The 16914-nt window shown below is 36.3% G+C and overlaps 1 protein-coding gene across 1 annotated transcript in view; it reads right to left on the bottom strand.

The window, feature by feature from the left end:
* Lrrc40 (leucine rich repeat containing 40) overlaps window positions 1–16914 on the bottom strand; it is a 49197-nt gene that overhangs the window by 31156 nt on the left and 1127 nt on the right. The window contains exons 2-9 of the mRNA XM_042682856.1: window positions 15549–15730; window positions 12322–12395; window positions 8591–8720; window positions 5409–5532; window positions 4777–4919; window positions 3313–3485; window positions 998–1085; window positions 844–889 (exon numbers count right to left, since the gene is read on the bottom strand). Coding sequence (XP_042538790.1) covers window positions 844–889; window positions 998–1085; window positions 3313–3485; window positions 4777–4919; window positions 5409–5532; window positions 8591–8720; window positions 12322–12395; window positions 15549–15730 — 960 coding nt within the window. The remainder of the gene's footprint in view (window positions 1–843; window positions 890–997; window positions 1086–3312; window positions 3486–4776; window positions 4920–5408; window positions 5533–8590; window positions 8721–12321; window positions 12396–15548; window positions 15731–16914) is intronic.

The following is a 16914-nucleotide window of genomic DNA, read 5'->3' as shown; positions in this document are numbered from 1 at the left end:
ACTACTTGAGCCACAGTGCCATTTGCGGTTTTCTAGTTGTTAATTGGAGGTAAGAATCTCACGAACTTTGCTACCTGGGCTGACTCTGAATCATGATCCTCACATCTCAGCCTCTTGAGTAGCTAGGATTACAGGCGTGATACCTACCAGTACTTGGCTAAAGTATGTTCTTTAAGCTTATGATGAACTATATCACCTAAGCCTGGAATGTCAGATGTTGAATTTTTAAGAACCTCAAACCTAATCCCCAATACTGACATTTTAAAAAGATGGTTAAATTCCTAATAATGGTCTATCTTTAATAACTTGAATTATATACCCATTATATCTTGACAAAGCTTCAATAAACACCTACTTTAACTTCAGAAAGGAACAAATCTTTGCTTTCAGGATATAACTTATGAGTTCTACTCACTTGTTACTATATTGACAGAAGTATCTACATTCACAGGTTTGCTAAGTTCTGACAAAAATTTTTAAAAAACACACTTTAGTTTATGTTAATTTAGAATGACCATGTTCCAAAAGTAATGTTATAAATTTAATCTATTTTAATAATTTATTAAATGTTAATGCATTACTAAAAGTGTGATATATCTCAGTTTTTATTTTATGTCTGACATTGCAGGAAGAACAAGAGCATGAAGAAAAAATAATTTTACCAGTGTATTGTTGTGTAACAAATCAGTTGAAAATTCAGTTGTTAAATGCATTCACTACTCTTTTAACTTGCATCTGTATGGATTATGCACAATCTGGCCTAGTACATTTAAATTAAGCTCTGTTAACCTTGCTATGCTTTTCATGTAGTTCTTCTAAAAAGAGGAAATAACAGAAAAGTACCTCTTATCTTGCTTCTTAGGTATTTCAGGACTTCTTGAGTTCCTTTCTGAAAGGAGAAAGACGAAAATCACATTTGCTAAAGCATATCTTAAAGTTTATAAATCAAAATATGTGAATTAAAAAAAATAAAGAGTTGAATTCTAAAAATACTTACATTTAGAATTTCTCTACGAATAGTTCTCAAAGGATTTCCTTCTAGTGCCAAAAATTTCAAATGAAGGTTTCCCAATGAATAGGGCAAGCTACAAATAATTAATTTCAGGGATAATATTTAATATAAGGACAATCTGCTAGTGTTGACTACAAAAATAACATATGACAATATATAAATCTCAAAGAAAATACAAATAACATAGATCAAAAATATTTCCCTGAAGATATATGCTAAGTACATAAAAGAGAACCAATATATATTTAATGTGTATCAAGTTGAAACTGCTAGAAATGAAGATAAGCTAACAGAACACTTGCTGAACTGTATCTAATACTAAAAAAGCAAATATTAAAAATGTAAATATTAGAGAATAGACATGGCCGCAGTTGTCTAGCAGCAGCTAACCAGCCTGCACAAAGTCTAAGTTTAAATGCCAGTATCACAATGAATAAATAAATAATCAATAAATATTTATTAGCTGCTATGTGAAAAAGGGCAGACACAAAAATTATATGCTGTGTAATGCTATTTATATGTTATTCTGTAAAAAGGTAAAAGTATAATATAGGGCATATTAGTTGTTAGGTATTAGGAGTGTGGAAAGGTAATTAACTGCAAAAGGCCCAAGAAATTTATGATCAAGTTGTACCATATGCCATAATGTACACTGTGGAAGTAAATGTGCAGTTTTAGAATATTTATTAAAATACACATATAAAAGAAAATCTGTACCAAGCCCTGGTAGCTCATGCCTATAATCCTAGCTCCTCAGTCTAAAATCTGAGGATCAAGGTTCAAAGCCAGCTCAAGAAGGAAATCCCATAAGACTCATCTCCAAAAAAGCCAGAAGTGGAGCTATGGCTCAAGAGGTAGAATGTTAGCCTTGAGCAGAAAGAAACCTCAGGGGCAAGCTGGGCGCTGGTGGCTCATGCCTGTAATCCTAGCTACTCAGTAGGCTAAGATCTGAGGATCACAGTTCAAATCAGCCTGGGCAGGAAGTCCATTAAACTCTTGACTCCAATAAGCTACTCAGAAAAAGCTGGAAGTGGTATGTGGCTCAAGTGGTAGAAAACTAGCCTTGAACAAAGAGGCTCAGGGACAGCTCCCTGGCCCTGAGTTCAAGCCAAGTACGATCCAAGCCCCCCTCCCCCCACCCCAAACAAAACAAAACAAAAACTCAGGGATAGCACCTAGGTTCTGAGTTCAAGCCCCAGGACCAGCACGCACGCACGCACGCTAGCACACGAGCACACACACAAGGAAGGAAGGAAGGAAGGAAGGAAGAAAGGAAGGAAGGAAGGAAGGAAGGAAGGAAGGAAGGAGAAAAACAAAAGAAAATCTGCCCTGTTAGTATTTCTTCTGTCAAACAGAATCCAGTCTTCCTAGCTTCAAAGGTCAAATCCTTAGACATTTAATAGATGCATAATCCTGAGTAAATCTGAATCTCACATTGGCCTGGATACTATGAGTTCCTTAGTGAGAAATAGTTTAGGTTAAGCTAATAGAGTATTATGTAAATTTTCCACCCAAACAACACTCTTATTCTCTCTATTCAATTACCTTACTCTCATCAGTTTACTGTTAAAAATAACATTTCAACCAAAGTAGTTTGTTCAGTCTATCAATAGTGCTAACTAACAAAAAATTATTCTTCAAGAGCTTCTTCCACATGGAATTCAGATTTTAAAGCCCTAAATTCTTATAACCTCCCTATTTCTATTTGCACCATATTTTTAGAATTCCCAAGCTCTGTGCTATTTCTTCCTGCCATGTGGATCACTCACTACCTCCTCATACATGAATCTGAAAATCACAATTATTGTTTAAATGAATGGCTGCAAAGCAGGGCTATGGTAGGATGTGATCCCAAAAGTAAATGTGGTCTTAAATTTTACACTGTAGACAATTAACTTGCTTCACCCTAATCCCAGTCCTAAAGCCTTCCATAATTCCTACTAAATAATAAATCCCTTAAGATCCTAAAGCATTATGTATTTCTATACAATTTTATATTAATTTAACAAATTCAACAAGTAGTTATCAAGCACCTTTTATGTATGAGTCATTGCACTGGGAGTTAGATATAGAGCAATGAACAAAAGAGATGATAATATTCAGGCATATTACAGAGCTTATAGTAAATTCCAGCAATGTGGAGATCCATCTGCTTTTATTAATATACCAAATTGACTAAGGACAAAATATAATCTTAACTGATTCCATTTTTAAAAAGCACCTCCGTTTTTAATTTTTTAAGCAAAAAACTATAACCATAGAACAGGCAAAGTATCTATTCAATTGTTCTTTAAGCTTACCTGCTAATATCATTGTTGCTTAGGTCAAGCCTTTCCAAAGACTGTAGTAGTTTAATTTCATCTGGAACAGATTTTAACTTGTTATCCCTCAGGTCTAGCACAAGGATAGAATTCAGATGCTTAAGATGATCTGCCCCTAATACTTCAATCTGGTTTTCACCTATATGCAATTCCTACAAAACCAAACATCAGTTATGTGTATTTGGGATACCCTTTCATTTTAAATAATTGAAACACACATAGGAAAATAGTAACCTTTTAAATACTATATTGTTTAGATTTTCTATTTCAATTAAGGTATTTTCAAGCTAACAAAACAACAAAATGTCATTTTTTTCAATTATTTTCTGGTAACTTCCAAATAATTAGAATTGAATCTGGCAGAAATATGAAGTTTCAAAACTAAAACAGATACGATTTATTTTATTTGTAGGATTAATGGAAGTATAAATGTAAAAATTACTAATGAAAAATTATTCCCATAATCACTTCAAAAATATTTACATTACATTTATTTATATATTACATTTACTAAAAATGAAAACTTTCCCAATGTTTATTTTTAATCACTGTCACCATTCTATTAAAACTTTGGGTAGAAAAGGGTAAAGGATGGTAATAGAGAAAGTCTGATCAAGATACATTTGTATATATAGACATATGGGAATAAAATTCCCTATTCAATTAACACTAATAAAAAATATTTTTTTAAAAAAGAAAGAAATTCCTTAACACTGGTACATAAAAGTCTACAAAAAAAGCAAACTGTGGCAAGTTTAAAAGACAATATCAATGTTATTTTTAAAGCCAAAAGAAAGTAATAAACCTTAAATACACCTGAGTATAATTAGGTAAATTCTGAGAGGTGCCAATTTAAAGAATTAAACCCATATTCCTTACCAGTATTTCAGAGCTCCTGCCATATAGCACAACTTACCATTTTAGTCTTATTATAATACTTCTCAGCTATAAACTGTTCACCAGACAAAATAAATTTTAATTTGTAAAATTAATATTTTCTGTTAAAAATGTATTACTACCAAAGCTTAGGGCCACTGGCGCACATCAATAATCCTGTTACTCGAAAGGCCAAGAGCTGCAGATCAAAGTTCAAAGCAAGCCCCAGTAACAAAGTCTTTGAGAATCTTATCCTCCAATTAACTACCAAAAAACTGGAAGTGAAGCTGTGGAGTAGAATGGCAGCTTTGAGAGGAAAATTTAGGGGACAGTGCCCAGGCTAAGTTCAAGCCCTAGTACCAACATACACATACACAAATACTACTAACAAAATAGCACAAATGTCAGTAGTCACATTAAATTTGTGAAAAATATTAACAGGAAAAGAATAGTTCATATAACTAACACACATGACTACTAGAAAATAAGATAGCTCCTTTTCAAGAAATACATTCTCATAAATAAGTTTTGAAAAACATACTCATTTAATAATTAACTAAATAGTACCTTTAATAGTCTACAAGATGGAAATTCAGGTAGAAAACGTAACTTATTCTTGCGCAAATAAAGCAGTTCTAGTGACTCCATCCCAGCCAATTCAGGAGGAATAGTTTCCAGGAGGTTACAATTACAATCCAAATGCTTTAATCCTGCAATACATATTTATTAAAAATCCAATATATTTTCAAAGAGAAAAAAATATTCTGTGATTATATGGAACTTCAAAGAATCTATTAGAAATCCTCATCAGTTATAAACCTATACCATAGCATACAACTGTAATAACTAAAAATAAATTACCACTGAATGAAATATATGTAAATGAAATTTATTTTTACATATTTAGAGAAATAGTAGTATTAAAAATAAAGGCTGGAAATAAATAAAAATAAAGGCTGGGGCTTTAGCTCATTGGCAGAGCACTGACCTAGAGTGCTTAAGGTATTAATATCCCAGTATCTTTTGGTGCTAGTTGTTTAGGTAAATAGTATAAAATAACTGTTTGGAGAAAATATATATTTATTGTTTGCATTTATCACCACAAAAACACTGTATTTCTCTGTAACTGTACTAAAATTATTTGCCTAAAATCAAGTTACATTGAACTCAAACATAATTTTTAAATATAGAAGACTTACTTTTCATTCTACTTATTTCCACTGGCAAACTCTTCAACTGGTTACTAGAAAGATTGAGTCGCATCAGACTGGACAGAGAAGAAAAACTAGCAGGAATGGTTGTAAGACAATTGTTCGAAAGATCCTTTGAAAAGCAAAGACTGAATGAACAAATGAGTTCATGGAAAAATAAATAAATTTCCCTAAAAAAGGATTTCAGAATTTTGATAAAATTACATTAGAATACTTCCAAAAATTTATATAATACTCTTCCTTCACTGAATATCTCTCAGATAATCATTAATTTAGATACTCCTCAACATCTATAGTCACACAATGTATTCATCAATGTAGTAAGCAGGAATTAAAACAAATTCTTATTTCTAAAATACCATACAAGATTTTCATTAAAACTAATTTATGCTACATGACACATGTCATCATTAGGATACATAAATTCATTCATTTATTGAGTACTTATGATAAATTAGTAACTATTGAAAATTCATAACATGAAGTGAAAAATATCTTTACAATAAGAATTTCTGAAAGAAACAAAGATAAAACTACAAACATAACCAGCCATTTTAATTTGGGAGAAAAATATTTTTCTTAGCTCTGCTGCATTCAACACATACTCTTTGACAAAAACCAGATGTCTATTCTGTATGTTTACTAATTCAAGCTTGTTAACTAATCTCCATATCTCATTTTTTTCTTTAAATTTTTATTTTCTGCTTTAAAATACGTAATGAGAAGCTGGGCACTGGTGGCTAACACCTGTAATCCTAGCTAGTCAGAAGGCTGAGATCTGAGGATCATGGTACAAAGACAGGCTGAGCTCAAGCCCCAAGGCCAGAAATGAGAGGGGGGGGGGAGGAGAGGGGGAGAGGGGGAGAGGGAGAGAGAAGGGAGAGGGAGAAGGGAGGGAGGGAGAGGGAGGGAGGGGGAGGGAGGGGGAGGGAGGGAGAGGGAGAGGGAGAGGGAGATGGAGAGAGAGGGGGAGAGAGAGGAGGAGGGATGAGAGAGGAGGGGAGGGAGGAGGGAGAGGGAGAGAGGGGGAGAGGGGGAGAGGGGGAGAGGGAGAGAGGGAGAGAGGGAGAGAGGGAGAGGGGGAGGGAGAGAGAGAGAGAACTTTACCTCTAAAACAACCTTTAAAAAAACAATATTGCCAGTCGCTGTGGCTCATGCCTGCTACTGAGGTAGCTGAAATCTGAGGATCACAGTTCAAAGGCAGCCTGGGCAGGAAAGCCTGTGAGACTCTTATCCTCAATTAACTACCAAAAACAAAATCTAGAAGTAGAAGTGTGGCTCATGTGATAGAGCACCAGCCTTGGGCAAAAATGCTCAGGGACAGCACCCAAACTCCTCAATTCAAGCCTCAGGATGGACATCAAAAACATTTTTATTTTTAATTTTGAAAAAGACACTGTTATGCATGAGAAGTCAAGAGCTATGGTAGGCACTATAAGGTTCCATTTATGGCTCATTTATCTCTCACTACAGAACTATTAACTTACTGTAGTCCACATGGATTTTCTCTGTAATAGCTCCCATCCTTTAACTTTTGTCTCTTTAGAATACTAAAAATCCATTTTGTGTATCAGTAGTTTTACTTGTAGTCTGTACATCATGTACTACAAATTTCAACAAATGTCTTTAAAATCAGGCATATGTTTAAAAGACAAAGAATATGCCTTCAAAAAAAAAAAAAGACAATGTTATGAATCGAGGATTACACTATCTAACACTCAGTATCAATAAAGTGCCAATGTCATAGAGACAACGTCAACAATGATTGGAATAAATGACATTCAGGATGTTTTCAGCAGACTTATTCAGTCTAATGTCAAGCAACTATATTCTACAGCTGAATACGGTAATTAGCTCTAAAACAGTAAAAATACTAGATCACCTCATCTTTAAAAAAAAAAAAAAAAGTTAAAAGTGTTGTGTGGCTCACTCCTGTAATCCTAGCTACTCAGGAGGCTCAGATCTGAGGATCGAGGTTCAAAGCCAGCCCAGGCAGGAAAGACTGATACTCTTTATCTCCAATAAATCACTAGAAAACTAGAAGTGGCACTGTGACTCAAGTGGTAATGCATTTGCTTTGAGCAGAAGAGCTGAGGGACAACACCCGGGCCCAGAGTTCAAGCCCCACAACCAACAAGGGAAAAAAAAAAAGTGTTGTATTCCTAGCTACTTGAAAGGCAGAGATTTGGGGATCACAGTTCAAAACCAGATTAGAAATAAAAACTGATGGCAGTCAATCCCAATCAATGACTGGGCACAGTAGTGTGTACCAGTCATCCCAAACTTTTAGGAGAAGCACACTGGCTAAGCACAGTGTTGTGCACCTATCATCCAGCAACAAAGGGAAGCACAAATAGGAGGATTAAATTCAGGCTAGCTGGGACATAATGTGAGACCTGTTCAAATGGGCTGGAGGCGTGACTCAAGTGGTTGGAGGACCTGCCTAACAAGCTCAAGGCCCTAAATTCAAACTCCACTACCACAAATAATAAATACAAAACTAAAAAATATAAGGGTTTTTTCACATGCTATGATCATAATTAACATCCAAGTTAGTATAATCAACAATAACAAATGGACAAGCAATTAAGAATCTGGAAATTGCTATTAAATATTTCAAAAGCTATGGATTTCAGTCGTTTTCTCTGTGCTTCTTGGCTATCATGATGGGAACTGCTCTGTTCTGCCAAGGGCTTCTCATAATAATGGACTGAAACCTCTGAAACTGAAAATTTCCTGACTCCAGAATTCTTTATCTACTAAAACAGAAACAAAAAAGTCTTGGCCATTTATCACTTCTTAAAACTGCTTATGAAGCCGGGCACCCATGACTGACAAAAAAAAAAAAAAATTACTTATGAAGATAGTAGGTGTCCTACAAACAGCATAAATTGAAGGTACTATGGGAAGCTATGGTTTCCTAAGAGGTGTTCTCCGTCACTTCTATTCAGCCTATCCTCTACAGTATGTCAGAGGACAAATTAGGAAAGTTTCATTTTTCCTACAGGGACCTAAAATTTTTGGAGAGGACTAGCAGACTACTTATTGGAAAAATATTTTTTATACAATGGAGAGTTAAAAACACTTTTGTAGATTCCCAAATCATTGGTTTCCTATGTATTAGACCCACCAGTCATAAATCATACAAAAACTGGAAAATCATAACTTACTAAATCTTCTAAATTGGAAAGTTGCTCAAATCCCTCTGGTATGTAAGTTAATGCATTATGCTGGAGATACAGGGTCTTCAAGTTTCTTAGGTGTGTCACTTCTTCAGGGAGCACTTCCAGTTTGTTACGACTATTGGTTGACAAAAATAAATGCTGAATAATTTGGTAGACAAGACAACAAATATTTAACAACGGAACACTTTTACTTTGTCTATTTTTGTGCCTGTTCTAGGGCTTGAAATCAGGACCTGGGCACTGACCCTGAGCTTTTTTGTTCAAGGCTAGTGCTGTACCACCAGTTGAGCCACAGTTCCATTTCTTGCTTTTTGGTGGTTAACTGGAAATAAGAGGCCCACTGACTTTCCTGCCCAGGCTGGCTTTGATCCTCAGATAGCTTCCTGAGTAGCAAGGATTACAAGAGTGAACCAACACCCATCTAACAAAGGCATTTGTCCTTATCAATGACATGAACTCATTATAGAAACTAAGTGCTTATTAAAGCCGGGCACCAGTGGCTCATGCCTGTAATCCTAGCTACTCAGGAGGCTGAGATCTGAGGATCACGGTTCAAAGCCAACCTGGGGCAGGAAAGTCCGTGAAACTCTTATCTCCAATAAACACTCAGAAAACCGGAAGTGGTGCTATAGCTCAAGTGGCAGAGCGCTTGCCTTGAGCTGAAGAGCTAAGGGACAGCGCTCAGGCCCAGAGTTCAAGCCCCATGACCGGCAAAAAAAAATAATAATAAACTAAGTGCTTATTAAGAACTTATCAAAACTCACATCCACTCATTGATACAACAGTAAAGTAAGCAAAAGATTTCAAAGAAAAACAACAAAAATGTTTAGAACTTCTAACTGCTAACTTACAGTCAAGTCTTGGTTTTACATGTAAATGAAAATAATTGACTTTTAGAATTTTGACAAAAATGTATTTACGTACATGCTACAAGAGATTCATGTTATACAAAGGTTAGCCTTCAAGATTAGCAGTCAGAATAGAAATAGATGTTTTAGTTCGAGGGCCTGGCAGTTCATGTTGAAAGTATTATTCAATTACACTCTGTACTTGGGTCTTTGCTTCTTAGTTGAGCCTCTGTGTAGGACATTCAGCTTAATTAGAAGCACAAAATCAGGGGATAATACAGTCCATGATAATTAGGAGATAAATGAACAAGTTATCAGGTTTATCTTTGGAGGTCTTACCTATGTCTTCGATTTGTATGAGGAAGAAAGCTTAAGGCAGTTCTAAACAATTACCTTTGTTTTTCCTATACTCATACTGAAGCTTGAATTCATGGTCTCACACTTTTGCTTAGCTTTTTCCATTTCAGGCTTGAATTCATGGTCTCACACTTTCGCTTAGCTTGAATTCATGGTCTTACACTTTTGCTTAGCTTTTTCCATTTCAGGTTGGCACCATTCAAGCTATATTTCCACTTTTTATTGGTTAACTGGAGTTAAATGTTCTCAGATTTATCTTCTCAGGATGGCTTCAAACTGGGATCCTCAGCATCCTGAATAGTAGGGATTTTAAGTGTGTACCACAAGTGCTTAGCCAATTACCCCTTTTTTACAGGAAGCATTTTTTCTGATTTGTGGTAATTTTATGTTTTTTTTACAAAATCAGGACTATTATTTTAGAAATTACTTGCCCTAAGACAGATGCATTTGCAACTAGAAAACAGACAACTATCTTATGTTTAAGAAAGATGTACAGGCTGATTACAGAACTAACCAGCAAAAAAAGCCAAATGTAGAGCTGTGGCTCAAGTGAGTAAGAGTGCCAAGAGAGCAAAAAAGCAGAGACAGTGCCAAGGATCTGAGTGCAAGCCTCAATACCAGCACAAAATAATTTTTTAAAAAGTTATAAACAGGGCTGAAAGGTGGCTCAGTGGTAGAGTGCTTGCTTTGCATGCATGAGGCCTTGGGTTCAATTCTTCAGCACCACATAAGCAGAAAAAATTGGAAGTGGCACTATGGCTCAAGTGGTAGAGCACTAACCTTGAGCTGAAGGACAGCACCCAGGCCAAGAGTTCAGGCCCCATGACCAACAAAAATAAAATAAAATAAAATAAATAAATAAGTTGTAAACATACTTATTTTATAAAAGTTTTCCAGATGACACATGTAAATGAAAGATCTTAGAAATAAAAGTATCTTATTTCTGGGCTGGGAAGGTGGCTCAGTGGTAGAGCGCTTGCCTCAGCACCACATAAGCAAAAAGAAAAAAGCCGGAAGTGGTGCTGTGGCTCAAGTGGTAGAGTGCTAGCCTTGGCTGAAGAACTGAGGGACAGCGCCCAGGCCCAGAGTTCAGGCCCCACAACCGGACCCCCCTCCCAAAAAAAAAAAGTATCTTATTTCTTCTCCTAAATCAAATTTCCCCTAATTTCTTCTTTTCTAACCTAGATACAGCAAATATTCCTAAATTCTGGATGTTTTGGGGAGCACATAATTAGCTAGGAGCTTAACTACTTAGTCTCCTAAGTACCTATCAATGGCAGTATAATAAATATGTTCATAGAATCCCAGAAGTTTTGGAAAAGTTAAAAACTGGTAATATTACAAATCATAATGACAGGTACAGTTGAGAGGCATAGTGCCTGTCTAGAGTATATAATGCCGAGTCTGATATCAAGCATCACAATGAAAGAAATAATAAAATCCTTCAGCAGTAATGAAAGAATTAGTATTTTTTTCTTATACTTTAACAGCTAGATATTTCTTTTATCAAAGTAACTTAAAATGTGGCATATCAAGAAAGTAGTCTGCCAAAATAAGAACCACAGTCAATTTTCACATTACAAAAACAATTTTTTTAATCACTGGGCCTTAAATTCATAAAACAAACAAAACAAATTTAAAGCCAAACACAAAGATAATCTGCTGTGCATTGTGGAAAATGCACTATGTGTAGAGTTAGATATTTGGAAAGGTGAGGTAATAAATAGTATCACTGAACACCTTTCTACAACTACTTAACAGTAACAATTTAAAAAATGAAAAAATGGGCTGGGAAGGTGGCTAGTAGAAGAATGCTTGCCTTGCATGCATGAGGCACTGGGTCCGATTCCTCAACACCACATAAGCAGAAAAAGCCAGAGATGGCTCTATGGCTCAAGCGGTAGAGTGCTAGCCTTGAGCTGAAGAGCTGAGGGCCAGCACGCAGGCCCAGAGTTCAGCCCTCACGACTGACAAAAAAGGAGAAAAAGAAAAAAGAAAAACACATAGCATTTGAGTCCAGCAATTTGGAGTCAGCCTGGACAACACAGTAAGACATTATATCTTTAAAAAAAAAAAAAAAAAAAGATGTAGAGGATGGCAGCAGTGGTAGCTCCCACCTATAATCATAGCTACTCAGGAAATATGAGATTGGTAGTAGCAAGCCAGGGCCACCCCACGCAAAAAACTGTACTGTTATCTGAAATGCTGCTAAAGCAAGAAGGGCTAGAATATGGCTCAGGTAGTGGCAAGTGAGAGGCCCTTAAGTTTCAAACACCAGTACTTACTAAAAAGCATTATTATTACTCACCTACTTTCTGAAATAATACAAAAATATTTCCATTCACTTTGAATTGCAGATTAAAACAAGGAAGGGTCCAAGAGGTACTACCTATAAACTAACAACCCAACCTAATAACACTTTCTAATGTTAGGAAAAAATATTTTAAGAATATTATGTTTATACTATTGTAATTGTAATATTATAAAAAAAAAAAATAAGCTAAACTTTACCTGACATTAAGCTTCTGAAGATTTTCTAGCTCTCTTATCGCAGACGGAAGGGATGTCAGTTGATTGTCATGTATCTAAAATTGTTTTTAAAGAAAAGTTATATTTAGCAATAGTTGAGCTTTGCTATTATACAAAATTATGCACTTACAATCCCTTGTTCTTCTAACTCAATGGCAATGATGAGGCTATTGGTAATTTGTTCTATGTGTAGTAAAGGAGAAATAGCTTGAAACTGACTCAATTGTTCATAAGACATAAGAACTTAGCAATTTAAAACATAATTAGAAAATACGTAAAAAGTAGTTTACCTTGTCGGATGCTGTTAGCTCATGCCTGTAATCCTAATAATCAGGAGACTGAGATCTGAGGATTGCAGTTCAAAGCCAGCCCAGGCAAGAAAGTCCATAAGACTCTTACTTCCAATTAACCATCAGAAAACTGGAAGTGAAGCTGTGGCTCAAAGTGATAGAGTGCTGCTAGCCTTAAGCAGAAAAATCTCAGGGAAAGCAGCACCCAGCCCCATGACCACCAACAACAACAACAAAAGTAATTTATCTCTTTGAATAGAGTTTCAATTTCTTGTAGGAGGTGAGAGAATCATAAACAATAGCCTTCTGATGATATTATTTATGTAAACATCTGTAAAAATTACAGAATTATTTTGTTTTATTTTGATTTTGTTTTGGGGTTTGGTGCTGGTCTTGGGGCTTGAACTCAGGGACTGAGTGCTGTAACTGAGCAATTTTGCTCAAGGGTAGTCCTCCACCACTTGAACCATAACTCTACTTCCAGTTGTTTGCTGGTTAGTTGGTGGTAAGAGCCTCAGACTTTCCTGTCAACTCTGGTTGTGAACCTCAATCCTCAGGGCTCAACCTTCTAAGTAGCTAAGATTTCAGTCATGAGCCACCAGTGCCTGGCTAGAATCATACTGCTTTTAAGGTTACAAACAACAACAAAGGGGGAAGCCAGTACATTCATTTGACAAAGACAATAAAAACTTCTCTAGAAACTTCACTATTTCCACCTGACACACATAAACTAGAGAATTTTTGGTGTTGCTAAATGAAGTATAAAAATACTAGTGGAGCCAGGTGCCGGTGGCTCACGCCTGTAATCCTAGCTACTCAGGAGGCTGAGATCTGAGGACTATGGTTCAAAGCCAGCCGAGGCAGGAAAGTCTGTGAGACTCTTATCTCCAATAAACCACTAGAAAACCGGAAGTGGCACTGTGGCCCAAGCGGGAGTGCTCTCGCCTTGAGCTGAAGAGCACAGGGACAGTGCCCAAGCCCAGAGTTCAAGCCCCAGAACCCCCCCCCACACACACACACACAACACACACACACACACACACACACACACAAATACTAGTGGATTCTCAATAAATGACTAATACCTCACATTACTACATGATATGGCATCTATACCCTAAAAATGGATCCCCTTAATAAGAACACAAAGATTTAAAGTTTACTTAAAGGCAAGTTGTAAAATCAATAAATAAGCAATAGATAATAAAAATACTACCTTAAGTAACTAATATAACTGCTTTGATATTAACAATAGACTATAACAATAAAAACTGTAACAATACAGGTGCTAGTAATGTCTTGAACCTGTAAACCTAGCTACTCAGGAGGCTTAGATCTGAGATTGTGGCTCAAAGCCAGCCTGGGCAGAAAACTCCTTGAGACTATTATCTCTATCTTAATCAGCAAAAAACTAAAACTGTAACTGCAGCTCAAATGGTAGACTGCCAGCCTTGAGTGAAAAAGCTAAGGGGTAGTGCTCAGGCCCTGAGTTCAAGCCCCAGTACTGGCATGAAAAAAAAAGTAAATAAATAAATAAGCAACCACTTGTTACCTCTTGGATTGATGCAGATATTATTCACCAGCACCAAAAATTCCTCATAATTCAGTGTTTTTGTGTTTTTTGTTGTTTTTTGTTTGTTTGTTTGTTCTTGGTCATGGGGCCTGAACTCTGGGCCTGGGCGCTGTTCCTCAGCTCTTCAGCTCAAAGGCTAGCACTCTACCATTTGAGCCACAGCACCACTTCCGGCCTTTTCTGCTTAAGTGGTGCTAAGGAATAGAACCCAGGGCCTCATGCATGTGAGGCAAGCACTCTACTACTGAGCCACCTTCCCAGCCCTTGAAAATTATTTTTTGAATTTAGTTACGGGATACAAACATAATCCTTGCTTATTATTTTTATTTTTTATGCTGGTCCTGAGTCTTGAATTTAGGGCCTGGAAGCTGATCCTGAGTTTTTTTGTCCAAAGCTAGCCCTTAGCCACTTGAGCCAGAGATCCACTTTTAACTTTTTGGTGGTTAATTGAAGAGAAGTCTCATGCACTTTCCTGCCCATGAAATCACAATCCATCACAATCACAATCCTCTGATCTCCAGCTATTCGTGCCCAGCCAGAATCCTTGTTAACAAGTGGTAACAAGTGGTTGCTTATCTATTTACTTTTTTTTCATGCCAGTACTGGGGCTTGAACTCAGGGCCTGAGCACTACCCCTTAGCTTTTTCACTCAAGGCTGGCAGTCTACCATTTGAGCTGCAGTTACAGTTTTAGTTTTTTGCTGATTAAGATAGAGATAATAGTCTCAAGGAGTTTCCTGCCCAGGCTGGCTTTGAGCCACAATCTCAGACCTAAGCCTCCTGAGTAGCTAGGTTTACAGGTTCAAGACATTACTAGCACCTGGATTGTTACAGGTCTAGAGTTCAGGCCCCACAACAGACCAAAAAAAACAAAAAACCTTTCAAAAGTAGGCAATGGTATCAATTCTTGATAAGGAAATAGAACCAAGGCACAAAGATGTAACTTTCCGAAAGTCACATAGCTATTAACCATTATTCTATTCCTTATACAATACTTTGTTATTTGACCTTGCATTCTATACCAACTCAGTATGAAAGCGTTTTTTGTTTTGGGGTTTTTGTTTTTTTGCTTACCAATGTCTAAGTTTAGCTTCTTCAATTAAGAACCCAGGGCTGGGAAGGTGGCTCAGTGGTAGAGTGCTTGCCTTGCATGCCTGAGGCCCTGGGTTCGATTCCCCAGCACCACATAAGCAAAAAGAAAAAAAAAAGCCGGAAGTGGCACTGTGGCTCAAGTGGTAAAGCGCTAGCCTTGAGCTGAAGAGCTGAGGGACAGCGCCCAGGCCCAGAGTTCAGGCCCCACGACCGGACCCAAAAAGAAAAAAGAATCCATAATTATAAACAACTTACATCAAGAACAATCAGTGCAGGTAAAAGCCGGAGGTCATCTGTAAGTGACTGGAGTTTATTGTTTGATATTATTAATTTGGTCAAATCCGTCTGCTCCCACCATCTTTCAGTAGCACCAAATGAGAGGTTCTGATTAGCTTCTGCAGGGATATCCACATTTATTCTCCAAACGCACTGCGGCACTATTTCCAACATCACCATAAAAAGAAAACAGATAAAAAACTTGTAATCTAGTTACTCAAACAGCAATAAATTGCAACTGTGGATGGATGCTTATTTTTAAAGCAAAGCAAACCAACAATTTTTTTAAAAACTACTCTAATTTTCTTGAAAACAAATGTTTTCAAGAAACATACTATTATTATTTTGATATGTAGTTATGGACAGTTGAATGGGAAAAGAAATACAAATCAGCCAGCAAAAAGCACGTGAGCTTATTGATACCATCATGTGGCTAAAGTGACTCAAGTTTGTTTTTAATTGTATGTAATAAGGATTAATTAAAAATTTAAATAGTCACTGTGGCTTTCATACAGCATGACTCTTAACAGTAAAAAAAAAATTCTCTATATTTTTGATATTTTCTTTTCCAACTGACAACAGATAAATTATAGAAATGAGGAATAACAAATGGGCTATAGTCATTTTGTACACTTTCTTTGGAGGAAAAAAGAGTCAATTTGGTGCAGGACAAAAAGGAAACAGCTGCCAGAAAATCAGAAACAAATATGGTGTTAAGAAATAGCTTTAGTAAAAGCACAGAAGTACTGTTTTTGTCATCTTACACTCATAAGTTGCAACATTTATTAAAATAAAAAAAATTAAAATTAAAAAAATAAAATAAAAAACCAACTTACCTTGCCCACAGTATACTTAACTAAATGAAGAAAAGAAATAGTTCTGGGAAAATGACTCCTTTGGGCACAAAAAGGGATTGCTAGGAAAGTATTTATCTCAGGGATGGACATGTGTGTTGAAAGCAACACATAACAATCTATTGTCTCAGATCAATGACTCAAGTGGAGGAAAATGCCAAACTACCCAGTGATCCAATGTTCAGCAGGTCAACCCTAGATCTCCAGTACCAATTAATAAAAAAAAGTAACATTAAAAATGACTAAATGTACCATGTGTTCGAACTTCTGGTTAATCGGATCCAAACACTATCTACTTTTTTTTCAACACAAACACTTGTGATACTAAAGTACTCACTGTACATAGATGTTCCCACAACCATAGTTGTATACTATCTTTCCATTACTTTGCTTTACTAATAAAGTTGTTTGCTGTCTCCCTTGATCTGTACCTTGATTTTTTTTTTCTGAGGCCACATCAAGAATTCGGCATCCGAAGGCAAGGCAGAGGA

Source organism: Dipodomys spectabilis, unplaced genomic scaffold (assembly GCF_019054845.1).
Source record: "Dipodomys spectabilis isolate Male_0828 unplaced genomic scaffold, ASM1905484v1 ptg000002l, whole genome shotgun sequence".
NCBI classification, from domain to species: Eukaryota; Metazoa; Chordata; class Mammalia; order Rodentia; family Heteromyidae; genus Dipodomys; species Dipodomys spectabilis.
The sequence above is the reverse complement of the archived record's forward strand: the minus strand, read 5'-3'. Positions and strand labels throughout refer to the sequence as shown.